This window comes from Myotis lucifugus, unplaced genomic scaffold (assembly GCF_000147115.1).
Source record: "Myotis lucifugus unplaced genomic scaffold, Myoluc2.0 scaffold_984, whole genome shotgun sequence".
NCBI lineage: Eukaryota > Metazoa > Chordata > Mammalia > Chiroptera > Vespertilionidae > Myotis > Myotis lucifugus.
In genome coordinates, this window is record NW_005872032.1 from 42,456 (window position 1) to 59,685 (window position 17,230).

Here is a 17,230-nt window from a genome sequence, read left to right on the forward strand (position 1 = left end):
AATGGGAAAATATTCCATGCAAATAGAAACAAAATATAGCTGGTGTAGCAATACTTATATCTGACAAAGTAGACTTCAAAACATAGACCATAAAAGAGACAGAGAAGGTCACTACATAATACTAAAGGGATTGATCCAACAAGAGGTGAACCTTATAAATATATATCCTCCCAATATAGGAACACCTAAATATCTTTTAAAATTTTAGTAGACTTTATTTTTTTCTCTTTTTTTATTGCTTAAAGTATTACAAAGAGTATTACACATGTCTCCTTTCATTTTTTCCCCCCGACCTTGACAATCCCCCGGCGCCCCTACCCCCCAGTGTCTTATGTCCATTGGTTATGCTTATATGCATGCATACAAGACCTTCGGTTGATCTCTTACCACCCCCCTCCTGCCCCCCAACCCTCCCTGGCCTTCCCGCTGTAGTTCGACAGTCTGTTTGAGGCTGCTCTGCCTCTGTATCTATTTTTGTTCATAAGTTTATAATGGTCTTTATTATCCATAAATGGGTGAGATCATGTGGTATTTTTCCTTCATTGAGTGGCTTGTTTCACTTAGCATAATGCTCTCCAGTTCCATCCATGCTGTTGCAAATGGTAAGAGTTCCTTCTTTTTTACAGCAGCATAGTATTCCATTGTGTAGATGTACCAGGGTTTTCTAATGGATTCATCTGCTGATGGACACCTTGGCTGTTTCCAGATCTTAGCTATGGTGAATTGTGCTGCTATGAACATAGGGTGCATATATTCTTTCTGATTGGTGTTTCTGGTTTCTTGGGATATATTCCTAGAATTGGGATCACAGGGTCAAATGGGAGTTTCATTTCCAGTTTTTTGAGGAAACTCCATACTGTCTTCCATAGTGGCTGCATCAGTCTGCATTCCCATCAGTAGTGCACGAGTGTTCCTGTTCCTCCACATCCTCTCCAGCACTTGTCGTTTGTTGATTTGTTGATGATAGCCATTCTGATGGGTGTGAGATGGTACCTCATTGTTGTTTTGATTTGCATCTCTCAGATGATTAGTGACTTTGAGCATGATTTCATATGTCTCTTGGCTTTCTGAATGTCCTCTTTTGAAAGGTGTCTATTTAGGTCCTTTGCCCATTTTTTGATTGGATTGTTTATCTTCCTTTTGTTAAGTTGTTTGAGTTCCCTATAAATTTTGGAGATTAGGCCCTTATCAAATATAACATTGGCAAATATGTTTTCCCACACAGTGGGTTTTCTTGTTGTTTTGTTGATGGTTTCTTTTGCTGTGGAGAAGCTTTTTATTTTGATGTAGTCCCATTTGTTTATTTTCTCTCTAGTTTCCTATGCCCTAGGACCTGTATCGGTGAAGAAATTGCTTCGGCATACGTCTGAGATTATGTTGTCTTTGGATTCTTCTAGAATTTTTATGGTTTCGTGTCGTACATTTAAGTCCTTTATCCATTTTGAGTTTATTTTTGTGTATGGTGTAAGTTGGTGGTCTAGTTTCATTTTCTTGCATATATCTGTCCAATTTTCCCAACACTACTTATTGAAGAGACTATCTTGGCAACATTGAATGTTCTTTCCTCCTTTGTCAAATATTAATTGAGCATATTGGTTCGTGCTGATTTCTGGGTTCTCTATTCTTTTCAATTGATCTATATGCCTGTTCTTGTGCCAGTACCAGCCAGTTTTGAGAACAGTGGCTTTGTAATACAGCTTGATATCTGGTATTGAGATCCCACCTACTTTGTTCTTTCTCAGGATTGCTGCAGCTATTCGGGGTCTTTTTTTATTCCAGATGAATTTTTGGAGAGTTTGTTCTAGGCCTGTGAAATATACCGTTGGTATTTTAATGGGAAGTGCGTTGAATTTACAGATTGCTTTGGGTAGTATGGACATTTTCATGATGTTGAGTCTACCAATCCAAGAACATGGTATGTTCTTCCATCTGTTTATGTCTTCCTCTATCTCTTTTTTCAACATCCTGTAGTTTTCTGAGTAGAGGTCTTTTACCTCTTTAGTTAAGTTTATTCCTAGGTATCTTAATTTTTTTTGGTGCGATGGTAAATGGGATTGTTTTTTAGTCTCTCTTTCGGTAAGTTCACTATTGGTGTATAGAAATGCCATAGATTTCTTGGTATTAATTCTGTATCCTGCTACATTGCCAAATTCATTTATTAAGTCTAATAGTTTTTTGATGGAGTCTTCAGGTTTTTTTATGTATAATATCATGTCATCTGCAAATAAGGACAGTTTTACTTCTTTTCCAATGGGATGCCTTTTATTTCTTCTTCTTATCTAATTGCAATGGCTAATACTTCTAGTACTATATCGAACAGGAGTGGTGAGAGTGGGCATCCCTGTCTTGTTCCTTTTCTTAGGGGAAATGGTGTTAGTTTTTGTCCATTGAGTATGAGGTAGGCTGTGCGTTTGTCATATATAGCTTTGATTATGTTGAGGTATGATCCTTCTATTCCCACGTTGCTGAGAGTTTTTATCAAAAATGGGTGTTGGATTTTGTCAAATGCTTTTTCTGCATCAATTGATATGACTATGTGGTTTTTTTCTTTCAATTTGTTTATGTGATGTATCACGTTTATTGATTTGTGGATATTGTACCATCTTTGCCTCCCTGGAATAAATCCTACTTGGTCATGGTGTATGATCTTTCTGATGTACTGCTGGATCTGATTTGCTAAGATTTTGTTGAGGATTTTGGCATCTATGTTCATGAGGGATATTGGCCTGTAATTCTCTTTCATTGTGTTGTCTTTACCTGGTTTTGGTATTAGGGTGATGCTGGCTTCATAGAATAAGCTTGGAAGTGTTCCTTCCTCTTGAATTTTTTTGAAAAGTCTGAGGAGGATAGGTTTTAGTTCTTCCTTGAATGTTTGGTAAAACTCCCCTGTGAATCCGTCTGGTCCAGGGCTTTTGTTTGCTGGAAGCTTTTTGATGACTGCTTCAATTTCTTCCATAGTTATTGGCCTGTTGAGATTTTTAGATTCTTCCTGATTGAGTTTTGTAATGTTGTATTTTTCTAGGTATATGTCCATTTCCTCCAGGTTGTCTAATTTGTTGGAGTGAGTTGTCCATATTATTGTTTAACAATCTTTTGTATTTCTGTGGGGTCTGTTGTTTTTTCACCTCTGTAATTTCTGATTTTGTTAGATGAAGGTACAAGCACAGAAATTTCTCCTTTACCCTGGAGGTTACCATCCAGCATGTCCCAGAGTATTGGATCCATGAAAGCCTCATAGATATGTCAGACTCGTGAATGGTCAGAGTCCTGAATGACCTTACAGTTCATACTTTGCTTAAACTGCTGATCATTAGAACTGACCCTGACACTGTTGTCACTGTCATCACTGATGTTGTTGTCATAGACAATCAACAGCAGCAGGCATCCACTTCCACCCTTCAGAGCACACGTGTCTTACTAAGGCACTTAGAAATCTTATCGTTTTGTTCATCTTTAGAGGGAGAGTCTCTAGTTCTCACATTGAGGATGACTGTAGGTCTCTAGGTATTTTATGACTTAAATATGGGATTAAATTAACTTAGAGGATGAACACATCCATTTCCCTTGATAGGGAGGGCCAACTTCATGGATCGAAATCTGTGAAGTCACTTAGAAGGGCCTGCAGTAGGTTTAATACTTTGCTTTTGCCATTTTGAAATTCTCTTTTTTCTTTATTGATTAAGGTATTACATATGTGTCCTTACCCACCATTGTTGAAATCCTTAATGACAATCACTTTACTGGATTACGTCCCTAGCAGAGACCCTGGGGTGGTAAAAATGTTTTGAGCCTGGCCAGTGTGACTCAATGGATGAGTGTCCACCTATGAACCAGGAGTTCATGGTTTCATTCCCACTCAGGGCACATTCTCAGGTTGCAGACTCGATCCCCAGTGTGAGACATGCAGGAGGAAGCCAATGATTCTCTGTCATCATTGATGTTTCTGTCTCTCTCTACCTCTCCCTTCCTCTCTTAAATCAATTTTTAAAAAATGTTTTAAGAAAAAATGGTTTGGCCCTATTTGGGAGGTGCAAGTTGTAATTTGGCCACCAGAGGGCGGCACCACAACAAACTAACCTAAAGGAGCTGAAAAGGAATGGGAAGGGGTTTTGTCTTTCTCTACTCTAATGAACAGGACCACCCCTCTTCCACCCCTGTAGCTCAAAGAGAAAGGTTCTCCATCTATGATGTACTTCAGAGATTTGAATTTAAAGAAATCACAGAAAGTTGGCTTAAATGTGAGTAGCATTAAACAGATAAAATAAAGTCTACACTAAATACTGGTTTACAGGAAAGTACTGAGGATTGTTTTGTATCCTCAGGGTTCCTTGAGATATCATTTGAATTAAGAATGATATTTTTATTTGTTTAAAAATGCCTTTGGGATTACAATATATTTTATTGAATTTGCAGATTGCTTTGAGTAGTATGGACAGTTAACAATATTAAATCTTCTAATTTATGGTGGTGTTGTTAATGGGGATGGATTTTTAAAGAAGCAATTGCTTTGTTCCTTTTTTCTCCAATCTTTTTGTACTCATGCTTCTGAGGAAGTTCACAAACCTCTCCTAGCCCAGGACTCCCTGAGGTGAGGACAGAAAAAGGGTTCCAGAACTTTAGATCCAGGGTCTATGTGAGGGGGTTAAGTAAGCAGGAGACTTTCCCTGATCCTTCCATTTTCCCCCTCTGGTGTAAGTGGCTGTTAATCCCATGGATGACTCTATTCTGTTGAACATCCCTCTTTTTTCTGCCAACTCTAGCTCAACAGGAACAATTTTGACTTGTATAAATAAGAACCTTAAAAAAAACAAATAAGAACCTTATTTACAAGAAGCCTTACATTTTAAGAATATTAGTGACTGTTTCATTTGACACATCACTAGTCTGTCAGAAATATTTGGAAGTCATTCACAAGAAATGTAGTCAAATTGTAGTAAGAAGTGGAATATTCCTTGGCATGTAGAATGGGGAAACTGAGACAGATAGCTGAATAAACTGGCCTAGCAATTTACAGCCAGATGCAGAAGGTCACCAGGGCAGAAAGCCTCGGTACCTAGCAACAGGCAAAAGTGATCCTAGACCTTGCCTTCAGGGTGGCCTTTCCTCCCAAGGCATACCATTCATCATCTGGCTTAGACCTCCTGTCCTGCTGTTGACCAATCAGTGGAGACCAGGATCTGAAAGGGCAAACCTGGAAATGCTGATACATATTCTATTGAGATCTTCCCTGAGACCTCCTCTAAGTCCCCACCTTTGAAAAGTAGATAGAACCCCTCAAGGCAAAGAAGCCAGCATGTGCCCCTCTTGGGGCACACCCTCTCAAATCTCCTTTTCCAGTGAATTTTCTTTCACCTAAACCATAAGTGATACCCAAGAGAGTTGGAACAACAGGAAAAATAGGCAGCACTAGCTCATCTTGGGCTAACCCCCTGATGTCCCCAAGTCCCCTTGCCTCTAACTCTCCAGTGAGCTGTCAGCAGCCTCACATAGGCTCACCTCTGTCCCATAAAGTTTCCAGAGAGCCAAAGCAGCAAGACCTTGTCTCTCTCCTACTGCTTCTTGCATCCCAGGCCCTTCCTTGTGTCACTGCCCCCAGCTTTAATAAACATTGTCTCAAAATCACCTGAACTCATCTTCTGAAATCTTTCCTGCATGAAGTCAAGTACCTGCACACTACCAGCTGGTCTTAGGCAAATTCGCTCAGGGCCTGGCTTTTATTTATGATAACTTTTTAAAATGTAGAGGGAATGCTATTGCAAAAGGAGGAAAGGGATCTGGCAGTGTTCTTTAAAAAAAAATTTATTGATTTCAGAGAGGAAGGGAAAGGGAGAGATAGATAGAAACATCAATGATGAGAGAGAATCATTGATTGGCTACCCCCTGCACAACCCACACTGGGGGTCAAGCCCACAACCCAGGCAAGTGCCCTGACGGAATCGAACTGTGACCTCTTGGTTCATAGGTTGATGCTCAACCACTGAGCCACGCCAGTCAGGCTGGGTGTTTTTAAGAGAAGTTAAAAGTAAGTAGTTTGACCTAACAAGTTAATTACTTCTGAATGAGTAAAAAGAGGCAATCTGAAAACAAGGGAAGCTGTAGAGGTTAGTGGAAAGGAATGTTGAGAAATTTTATGTAGAAATGTCAAAACCTATTTATGGGGATATGCTTATACCCTAACCCAACAAAGACTACTAACCATATTAATTCAAATAAAGCTGAAGTATCTATAAAACATGGCCCTGTATAACTGCTGCTGAGGCACAAGAAATTTACTTATGATATTCTTACTGTCTTCCTGGTCTATGAAATTTTTAGATGATAATTGTAATATACACCATTGGGTTCTTACAGCCTTGTCCCCAAATATGATTACAGTTCCAAATTGCACAACCAGCAGGAATCAGATTAATAATGAATGACCCTTGAGTGTTTCTAATGGGAAATAAGTGGACCATTGTAAATGGGAACCCATCTCATGATCAGATTGTGAAAACTGAAGAGGTGTATAGTGTGCCCTCAAATTATAAGCAAATATGATACTAGATGAAAAAGACAGAGAAATGAGACAGACAGCAAAATTTGGATCATGATAGCTTATAGGTTAGGAATATCCCAAAACGTTTTTCTTTATTTTTTTATTTTTATTTTTTGTTTTGTTTAAATTCTAACCCAAGGATATTGTTTCCACTGATTTTTAGAAAGAATAAAAGGGAGAGAGGAGGGAGGGAGGTTGAGAAAAAAGAGAGAGGGAGAGGAACATCGATATGAGAGGGACACAAATGGCTGTCTCCTGTATGCATCCTGATTGGGGCCAGGGATTGAACCTACAACCCAGACACATGACCTTGACCAGGAACTGCAGGCTGATACTTGAATCACTTAGCAAGACTGTTCATGGACAAAGTGTTTTTCTTAATGAACACTTGTGGAACCTGACTGACTCCCATTTACTGCTTTTCACTTTTGAGAAAATTTGACCTTGACTTCCATCCAAGGTTACAGTCTTTCCCTATCCCCAGTGGTCCATAGATCAGCTAGGTAAACTAAGACTTCCTAGTGATGAGTCTTTCTACACCATGAAACCACATTTTTCAACCAAAAGGTTGGTCATCAGTGAATCATTCCATTTGATTTATGACCCAAAGGGGGAGGTGTGGATGAAAATGGGGCCACATACTAAAGCTGACAAGCTCAGAGGACGCCTGCATAGTATGATTTGAAAAATCATAGACTTAAAGTAACCACATAGTATAGCCTGAAATGACAACTTTCTAACTAAAAGTGACTCATAGTGGTAATTATGTCTTAAGTATTTTTTCCTAACAAAGGGGAATCTTTATGTTAAGTGAACTTGTCTTGTCTTTTTACATTCGAGATAACTTACATTTGGAATATCAGGAAAATTTTTTCTTTTTTTCCAGAACCTCACTGCACCAGAGGAGAAGCCACAGACCCCTCATTGCTATTGTCATCATGTTAATTGTTAGCTGCTAACTATCCTCTATCAACCAATGCAAAAGAAGTATGTGTCTATTTGTTTTACTTTTTATCCAATCTCAGAGATTTCCCTGTTTTGCTTTCTCCCACCTTCCTAAACTATCACCAATGGATTTTATTTAACCCCTTATCCATCCTGCTTTGATTGTAATGTATAACGTATGGTGCAAAACTGCCACTTTTCGTTGAGATTTGGCTTCCTGGAAATTGTCGTCAGTTTGACTCAAATAAACTCATAAAAATTCTCTACAGGTTTAAATGATTCTTACGTTGGCAGCTGAAAATTCCAGGCTTCTAATCAAGATTTGGCCTTTATGGCCATCTGTCCTCACCCTGCAACTATCCAGAGTCCTGTCAGGAGTTGCCTCATTGGGACAAAAGACACTCTTATTGCCCATATCACTCAGAAAATTTAAAGAATTTAAACTGCTCTATTCTAAGAACCAGGAAATACCTTTCTATGAAATCACATGAGGAAACTGAGGCTTTTTGAGGTGGGATCGCTTGCCCAGAGTCACACAGCCTGCAAGTGGACTCAACCATGCCATGTATTGTCTATTGGCACTTGACATCTATGCTCCACCCATTTCTATATTTCCAACTATACCAGAGGGGCTGACAGGTTAAATACCACCTTTCCCACTTCTAATGACTGGGAATCCAGGTGTGATTTAATTTCATCCTCTGACATGCACTTGCGTGTTGTTTGGACTCTGGAAGGGAGAAGGGCTGTGATTCCTGCTCCTGGTGGGTGGATTCTGCCAACAGAGCTTTATGTGAAGAAGCAGGTGTTTCTTTCACTCTGGGTGGGGCTGTGGCAGTGGGACCTTAAACCAGACTTCCTGTGTCAACTCCCTAACTTCCATTTTTCGGGCCCTTCATTGGTTTTACATGCACCTAATTCTGTGCTAAAGACCTTTCTGCACAAGTGTTAATGCCTGGTTTACCTGAAATAGTCCAAAATGGGAATCAACACAAATGTCCATGAATGGGCGAATGGCTAAACTAGTTTGGTGCATCCTACCATGTAATAGACCTGAGGGATTAAAAAGGAAAGAACTATTTCAAGATAATGGCGTTGATTCTAGAAGTCAACATTCACCAAAATTTACACATTATATGGTTCAAATTATGAAAACTGCAGAAAATGCAAACTCATCTATAATGACCGAAAGCAGATAAGAGTTGGAGGGAGTGGAAGATGGACAGAGTGAGGAGATTATAAGAGGGCCTGCGGAGACTTAAAGAGTGAAGATTTCTTGATTGTAACAACTTCTATGGTGCTTTCATCTGGCAAACTTAATAATTTGTATACTTTCAATATGGTAACTTTATTATATGCCAACTAAAAGTCAATAAATATGTGAAATTTAAATATACACATATGAAATATTGCTTAAAGTATAAGTTGAATAGAAAATTCAAAACTGTAACATGACTTTTTTCTTGCACATTTTTCACCTTTTCCAACAAAGGGAGGTGAGCTACCCCACAGCCTGCAGCCTCTTAAGGTGTCTCCTGACCCAACCTCAGCAGCACCCACAGCCCAGCAGTGTCCAACTTCACCAGCATTACTCAGTCCATATTCCTTCTCACTCTTCACACTGCCCACACTAGACTTCGAAAGCTCCTCTATCCAGTCAGGTATCTGCCCACAAAGTTCAGTCCTCTGCAGGCAGCTCTTCTCCACCACCCTCTGTCCATAGGGTGAATGGCCACTCATTCTTCAGGTCTCAGCCAAGAGGTCACTTTCTCAGAAATGCTCTCTGTGATCCCCAGACAAACTGAGACTCAAGTACATACAACTCTTTCTTCATGGTCCTTCTCTGGATTATAATTATCTCCTTAGTGCTGTGATTTCTCTGAGAGCCTGTCTTTGTTACAAGGTAAACTCCATGAGCACAGGTCCAAACTATGTCCTGTTTTCTCAGGTCCCAGGGCACATTCCAGGCCTGACACATCACAGATGCTCAGTAAACACTCATTAAATGGATGAGAGAAACCACCCAATGGAATCCTGTCACCCTGTGTGACACTAGTGGTCAAACTATGATCCTTATTGGCACGAAGGCATTGGTATCAGCATGGGAGGAAGCCACAAGTGTGCAGGGATGACCAGGGATGGGTTTTTCCCCCTCACCCAATAAGGGGGGCGGGAGATAGGACCAACTAAGAGTGAAGAGTCAGACCTTCCTTCATTCTCAGAAAATCACAGCCCTCCCCATTTCCACCTTGTGAGTGCTGTCTCATATTCCTGGGGCCTGGACAGTAGCCTCTGTTCTTTGTCTTCTCACAGAGCCCTGATCTGGCAGACACTCTGGATCTTTCACCCCAGGTAGAGGTACTACCATGGGAAAAGAGAGCTCACACTGACCTTAAAGGAATCCGGGGATGACTCCCAAACCCAAGGTGCCTGGTCTGTGGGACACCTGCATGATGTAGTCCCTGAACATCTCACCCGCCCATGAGGTCCTGGGGAGCAAGGGGAACGTCCTCAGCAGGATGGGACAGGAGAATTCAGGATCTGGGTTTGCTTCCATCTCAGAATGTACTGGGCTGGATATCAGGGCACGCTGTGCTGTCTGTTCCTGGAACAGACAGATAGGAAGGTACTGACATCAGGTCAGGCCTTGAGATATGGTCTCATGGTCCCTCCTCAATGTATACTGTGCTCTCTGTTCCCAGAAAACATAGATAGGAAGGTGATAATGCTGTGCTGTGTCAAGAACAAATTGTGTAAGCATGACTTTGTAACTTTGTAGTTTTTGCATATAAATTGCCATAACTCTTGGAGTCAGGTGCTGCAGTTCGAAGCAAAGGCTGAACTGCAGACAGCTGGCCAGCTTAATAAAAGTTCCTAAATTTAAATTCTGAGTCAGTGGTCTATCTCGCTGAGTCAACCATAACATATGGAGGCCCCAGCGAGATACCCGGCAGGGAGGAGAGGGACCCCTTATTTAGGGCAGGAGGCTCTCCCCCAGCAGGGAGGAGAGGGACCCCCTATTCAAGGCAGGAGGCTCTCCCCCACTTGTTGCCGGGCACTCAGCGAGATACCCCACACCTGTGGAGAACAACTACCAAGGAGGCCTCCAGTCCACCCAAAACTTTCAATTCGGAAACCGAACCACCTGGACTCTCGAGAGAGGTAAGGACCGGTCGTTAAACAGGAATTGGGACGTCCCACGGAAGGACCTATACGGAGGGCTGGACGCAGCGGTACTCCTGGTCCTGACCCGTGGCCACGACGGTGGCCGGGGTCCCTGGTTCGTGCGGCTGTAGGCTGCACTGGGTTTGTCTGTCTGGTATTTGTTTGTCTTGCTGTTTATTGTTAAAAAGTTGTCTGCATCTGTGTACACCCTGCTGCAGTGTTTTTTGAACATTTTCAGGACTTCAAGGAGCAAGCTGCAGGTTCCGGGCAACCTTAGGTTGCATTTGGCTGATTTATTTTGTCTTTGTTCTTTGTTGTCTTTGTCTTTATCAAATGGGATAGGGTCAGTTATCTTCGTCGACCCCCTATCAGTCAGGCCCACTCCAGGTGAGTGGAAGGGGAGCTTGATCACCTCCCGGGAAGCTATAGAGCTCCCTCAGGAATTAGGAAATTGTTAGGAATTGGGTGGATTGTTTAAACTCTGAGTGAATGTCTGGTGAAAGTGTGTGAGTGTGGAGGGAAGGGGCCTGCCCTCTCCTCTCCTTTATGTGGCTCCACGACTTCGGTTACGGAGTCCAAGTGGGCCCCAACCTGCGGTTCTGTGATTCGTCATATGGCATAACGGTGACTCACCCCCATGTGGAGGTGACCAGGCCCGGGGTTTATACGGGTGCACCTTAGCTACGACGAATCTAAGCTCCCAAGGGACACGGCCAGGTGGGCATCTGAGTGAGGATCTGTGAAAACAGGTCACCCCCTCCCTTGTCTGTCTCTCGCCACCAATCATCATGGGGTCGGGACAAAGTTTGTGTGGGACTAGCCAATTTACTACTGAGAAGGAGGAAAAAAAGTGTAAATCATTACTGGTCTGTGTGAAGTAAGAGCTACTTTGATTTATTCTGCTTTCTGTTGATACGCTTGGCTGACTGTTTGGGCTGGCCCCTTAGCAGTATGCAAACAGTCTCTCGGCAGCTGCGGGAATTATTTTTCTCAGAGTCTTTTGCTCACTGTTAAGGAGAATTAGCCCACTTAGTTAATAAAGATTTCTGTCTATCAGCTGCTCTTACCTAGGTTGTAATTTACTGTATTAAACTGAAGTTCTAGGGTAGATTTAAAGGTTATAATGTTAATGCTTTTGATTTACAGCGATTCTGTGAATGAGAGTGGCCCACTTTCCAGGAGGGGTGGCCGGATGCAGGGTCCTTTGATCTGACCACTGCCTACCGGGTCCATTACATCATACACGGCCGCCCAGGGCATCCTAATCAAATTCCTTATATTCAAATTTAGGTTGACATATTGTCCAAGAAACCCCAGTAAATGAGGGCTTGCCTCCCGAGGGAAAATTGGGACAGAGACAGACAATTCTTTTGGCCGGGCCCCAGAAGGGAAAGGCTCCCCCGGTCCTTCAGGGAGAGCAGGAAGAACCCATTAGCCGGCCGCCCCCTATGGTCCCCTGGCGCCGGATTCGGGTGAGCCCGGGCCTCAGGCCCAGGCCACGCCACCAGCTCTTGACCCGGAGCCCCTGCCTCCCCCGATGCCAATTGTCTTCCTTCCGCACCCACCGACGGGAAGGGCTTTGTCGTCCTTCAACCCCTTCAGTCCATCCCATACTAGACAGGGATAGCGTATGGGGAGAGAGAGGGGGCGGGGGAGAACCTGCAGGACCTTGCGACATCTGCCAGTCCTGCAGTTCCTATGTTGCCACTACGGCAGGCCGGCCCTCTAGATCTGGGGCTAGACAGGCAGCCCTCTGGGGAAGCAAGGCAGACCGAGGCGCTATTCCCAGCTCCAGACCAGATTAGGGAGTGAATGAGAGAAGGGGGGCGGGGGTGTTGGCAGTTAAGTTACTGGCTGCAGACCTAACAGGTCTTATCAATGAACTTCAAGGTCACAAAAAGAAACTAAGCACAGTCTTTCTCTGCCCTGGTTTATTCTTTTTAACCCCTCCAGTGCTGAATCAATCGGGCCTGGGCTGAGAGAAGGGGACTGGTGGGATGACAAGGAAAGCAGGGCCCTGTAACTATAAATAGAGTTAAGAGAAGGGCACTCTCCCTGGACCTGGGAGCCATCAGGACTTTGAAATTCTCCAAGAGAGGAGAAGTCTGACTCAGAGACTAGCCGAAACCTCGTTGGGTTAGGAGGACCGGAGGCTACATATTGAACTTATAGACTGCAATTTGCTAGACAGTGGTCCAAGACCAGTTGTATAGGGATTAAGCTACCTATGTACAGCAAAACAACTTTCTCCTGTGCCAGAATACATTTTAAGGAAATTGGACAAACTGTATTTGTGGCTAGAAAGAAGAACTGGCCTATGTGTAAACTGTCCTGGAAAAAGGCTATGTGGAATGAACCCAAAAAGTAAAGTGTGTCTAGCTGCCGAGAGGGCAGTTGCCCAGGTGAGCAAAGAAGAATACCCATTAAATTTTGGTCTCTATTGAGAGACAGTTGACAGTTAGCAACCTGTATACTGTCTTACAGGCCTGTGTGACCATGCCCATGTCAGGGGTGGCACAAAACCTCAACTGTAGGAAACTGGGAAAGGCCTGTCTAGAACAGAGGGGGTTAATAAAGTGGTGAATACTAGCCCTCTGTTACAGGAATTACAGACCCTGTGAGGTCCTGTGACATATAAGACCCTGTAGGGAAATAAAGCTCCTTTAGTCCATTCTGAAAGAACAAATAAAAGACAGATTAGAGGCTGTGTTTCCCTCCAGGCAACCCAACTGGAACCCCTATAGTGACAGGGGAAAGGAGGTTCTCGATCGGTATCGCCAGACTCTATTAGGGGGCATCCGAGCTGCTGCTTGGAGACCCACAAACCTCTCTAAGGTGACAGAGACAGTCCAGGGGCCTAACCCTGATGCTCTGGAAAGTCGGAGGGCTGTCAATGTTGCATTTGTTTCCAAGTCGGCCCCAAATATTAGGAAAAAATGACAGAAGTTAGAAGGCTTTGAAAGGAAATCAATCTCTAAATTGGTTGAGGTGGCCCAGAAGGTTTTTGACAATCTGAAGGACCCAATGGCAGGTTTAAAGACCTGGATGGCCAAGGTCCTCCTGGCCCTAAACGAGAAAAAGTGGCCCAAGGGGCCAGAGAGACAACAAGGGCAAAGAAAAGCCTCGCGGAAGAAAAGGAGTCCAACCCAGGCTTGGGAAAAATCAATGTGCATTTTGCAGAAAGGAAGGACATTGGAAAAGGGAGTGCCCTGAACGTGCGGGGGATCCGACTCCCATGCTGGTGGAGGAGGTGGATTGGGGTTGTTGGGGCTCGGCTGGCCCCCAGGAGCCCAGAATAACCCTGACAGTGGGGGGCCAAAAGGTGGACTTCCTTGTGGAACACATAGCACTCACTCAGGCCCTCTGGTAGGGAAAGGGAAAAAGAGTAAACATTTCAGCTTCCTGAAAACAGCTGCCTTGAACCCTGCCACACTCCTCCCTGACAAGAAGGCAGAGGCCCCTTTGCCTGACTGCAAGGAGACACTGACTACCCTCACTTCCCTCCGTGAGGACCTTGTGGACCAGCCCTGCAGAATCCGGATGAGACCCTCTACACGGATGACGGGAGCAGCTTCATAGAGGGAGGTACCCGGTAGCGGGGGGCACATGAGGAGGATCCAGGGGAGATCTAAGAAGCCCTGGTAAGCGCCCCGGCACTGGCCCTGCCAGACCTACCCAGGGACTACAGGGATATATCTCCTCACACTGCCCTTACAGGAGGACACGGGAGCCACCTTAAAGAAGTCTCCTGACCTCAGGAGGAAAGGAAAAAGCTCCTGAGATACTTAACAACCTGGCAGCCATATAGGGGCCAAGGAATTGACTAAAAGACCAGTAGGGCCCCTAGAAGTTCTCGTAGCCCTGCCAGCACGAAGGCACCCAGAGAAGCCTACTCATCTGCCAGAGGAGCAGAGGCTAGCTGAGAAACTAAGGGCCCGGGAAGGAGAGGCTGGATGGCTAATTCTGCCAGATGGGAGGCCTATAATGCCAGAAGCCCTGGGGCGGACCATCGCTTCCCAGACCCACCAGAGCACCCACCTGGGGGAATGAAGCTATCAGAACTACTGGGAAGAGAATTTTACATCCCAGGGCTCCAGAAAATATCTCAAGAGTTGGCTAGAAGGTGCCAAGTGTGTGCCTGGGTGAATCAAGGGCCCCCTGTTGTGGCCATGCCGGGACAGTGATTCCGAGGTCAGAACCCCGGAGAACACTGGGAAGTGGACTTCACCGAGATACCAGGAGGACAAGGAGGGTATAAATACTTGCTGGTTTTCATTGATACCTTCTCTGGCTGGCCTGAGGCATACCCAACCAAGGCAGAGACAGCACAGGTAGTAGTTAGAAAACTCCTCACCGAAATTGTCCCCCGGTTTAGCCTGCCACTATACATGGGTCCGACGATGGCCTGGCGTTTATCGCCCAAGTTACAATCCATAGTTAAGGCCCTAGGAGTTACTTGAAAATTGCATTGTGTTTATAGACCACAGAGTTCTGGACAGGTAGAGAGGATAAATTTAATCTTAAAGGAAACATTAACTAAATTAAAATTAGAGACTGGCGAAAACTGGGTAAGTCTCCTTCCTTTTGCTCTCTTCAGAGCTAGGTGCACCCCATGCATCCAAGGGCTAACTCCTTTTTTAAGATAATGTTTGGGCAACCGCTGCCATTGGTGCCCAGGTTGGGGGAGGAGGAAGTCGCCCGTCTCTCTACCCAAAATTTGCTTAAGTCCTTACAGGCTTTGCAGAGCAGCGCCACGTCAGCACGACGGGTGGTGAAAGCCATACGGGAGGAGGACGTGCTGAGATCCAGTCCAACACAGCCTGCCTTCTCTCCGGGAGATCTCGTTTGGGTGAAGCGTCACGACCCTGGCAGCCTGGAACCTAGATGGGATGGACCCTACCAGGTGGTGCTGAGCACTCCAACCGCCATCAAAGTCGCAGGAAAGAGGCACTGGATCCATCGTACGCAGGTTAAGAAAACGAACGACAGCGTCGAGGGATGGGCCCCGAAGAACTGCACGATCAGAAATTGTAACCCCGTCCTCCTCATGCCTCTCGCCTGGTGGACTGACCAATGGGAAGGGGGAAAGACCTGGGGACTAAGACTCTATGTAAGCGGCCGAGACCCTGGCCAGCTCTTCACCATTCAACTCCGGACTCTTCCCCGGTGGTTCAACCCGATTGGCCCCTTGCGTCCCCTAGACAAGCCAGAGAGGCCGAGCCAGCCACAGCACCCAGCCCCAGCTAAAACTTCCTGGTCCCCCTGGCTAACTACCCTGCTCTCCTCCTTGGCAGGACCAGTTGTTCTGCTCCTCCTAGGACTCATATTTGGGCCCTGCATTGCCAAATGCCTCCTCAATTTCATATCGTAGAGGAGGGCGCTGAATCAAAGATTTGATTCGGGAATAAGACCAGTAGGGAATGTACTGGGCTGCATATCGGGGCACGCTGTGCTGTCTGTTCCTGGAACAGACAGATAGGAAGGTACTGACATCAGGTCAGGCCTTGAGATATGGTCTCATGGTCCCTCCTCAATGTATACTGTGCTCTCTGTTCCCAGAAAACATAGATAGGAAGGTGATAATGCTGTGCTGTGTCAAGAACAAATTGCGTAAGCATGACTTTGTAACTTTGTAGTTTTTGCATATAAATTGCCATAACTCTTGGAGTCAGGTGCTGCAGTTCGAAGCAAAGGCTGAACTGCAGACAGCTGGCCAGCTTAATAAAAGTTCCTAAATTTAAATTCTGAGTCAGTGGTCTATCTCGCTGAGTCAACCATAACAAGAGGACTGAGGGTCCCACAGGGGCCTCCCCTCCCCTAACAGAGGGAAACAGCTCCTGTGGTTGACACACCAAGTGGAGCTACTTCAGACCCTGGGCCCTGGGGGAGGACTACAGCAGAGGATGGACAGGGACACAGGTGACTTGAATGCAACACCCCAATGCAATGATGGAGATGCACAGGGCATTTGGGGGATCAGCCATCCAGTTTGGCTCACTCTACTAAAAGCCACAGAAGAGACATCACCAGGACCTGTTCTTGAAACCTTTGGGACAGAGAGTTCCTCCTGAAACAGCACATCAACCAGAGGGGACAGTTCTCATGACACTGGACTCATAATCCTCTGGACCCTCAGCCACTCTGAGATGGAAGCAGCCCCAGATCCTGTCCTTTTACTGGGCTCACCCTACTCTGGGATGGAGTCAAGAGGCCTGGAGCCCACAGTGACTGGACCCCGACTGACTGGCCTTTAAGCTTGAAGGACATAGACCACCTTTACCCAGGTGTCAGGGTCAGCTCTCATTCTCTGGTCAGCATCCCTGGTGCAGCACCTGACATAGGCTGCATTTCTCCTTCTGCTCTCTAGGGGGCGACATTTAGACACACAGACAATACAGGGTATTCACACATGAACCTGGCTTTGCCAAAGGAGCTGCAGAAGGAGCCTGATTTCCATCCCCTGCTCCCACAGATGCTTTTGGAATCCGCCTTCATGACTACTGTATCCCACCTGCTACTTCTAGGGACCGTGAATAAAACAACAACAATAAAAAGGGGCTGTAAAATAAGCCTGACAAGCCCAGG

The 17,230-nt window shown here is 44.9% G+C and overlaps 1 protein-coding gene across 1 annotated transcript in view; it reads left to right on the top strand.

The window, feature by feature from the left end:
* Positions 1–16,083, top strand: part of LOC111824153 — a 34,374-nt gene extending 18,291 nt beyond the window's left edge. The window contains exons 2-4 of the mRNA XM_023747798.1: positions 6,996–7,102; positions 10,591–10,642; positions 15,381–16,083. Of these exons, the coding sequence (XP_023603566.1) occupies positions 6,996–7,102; positions 10,591–10,642; positions 15,381–16,016 (795 nt within the window). The 3' untranslated portion in view covers positions 16,017–16,083. The remainder of the gene's footprint in view (positions 1–6,995; positions 7,103–10,590; positions 10,643–15,380) is intronic.
* Positions 16,084–17,230: the final 1,147 nt, after the last annotated feature.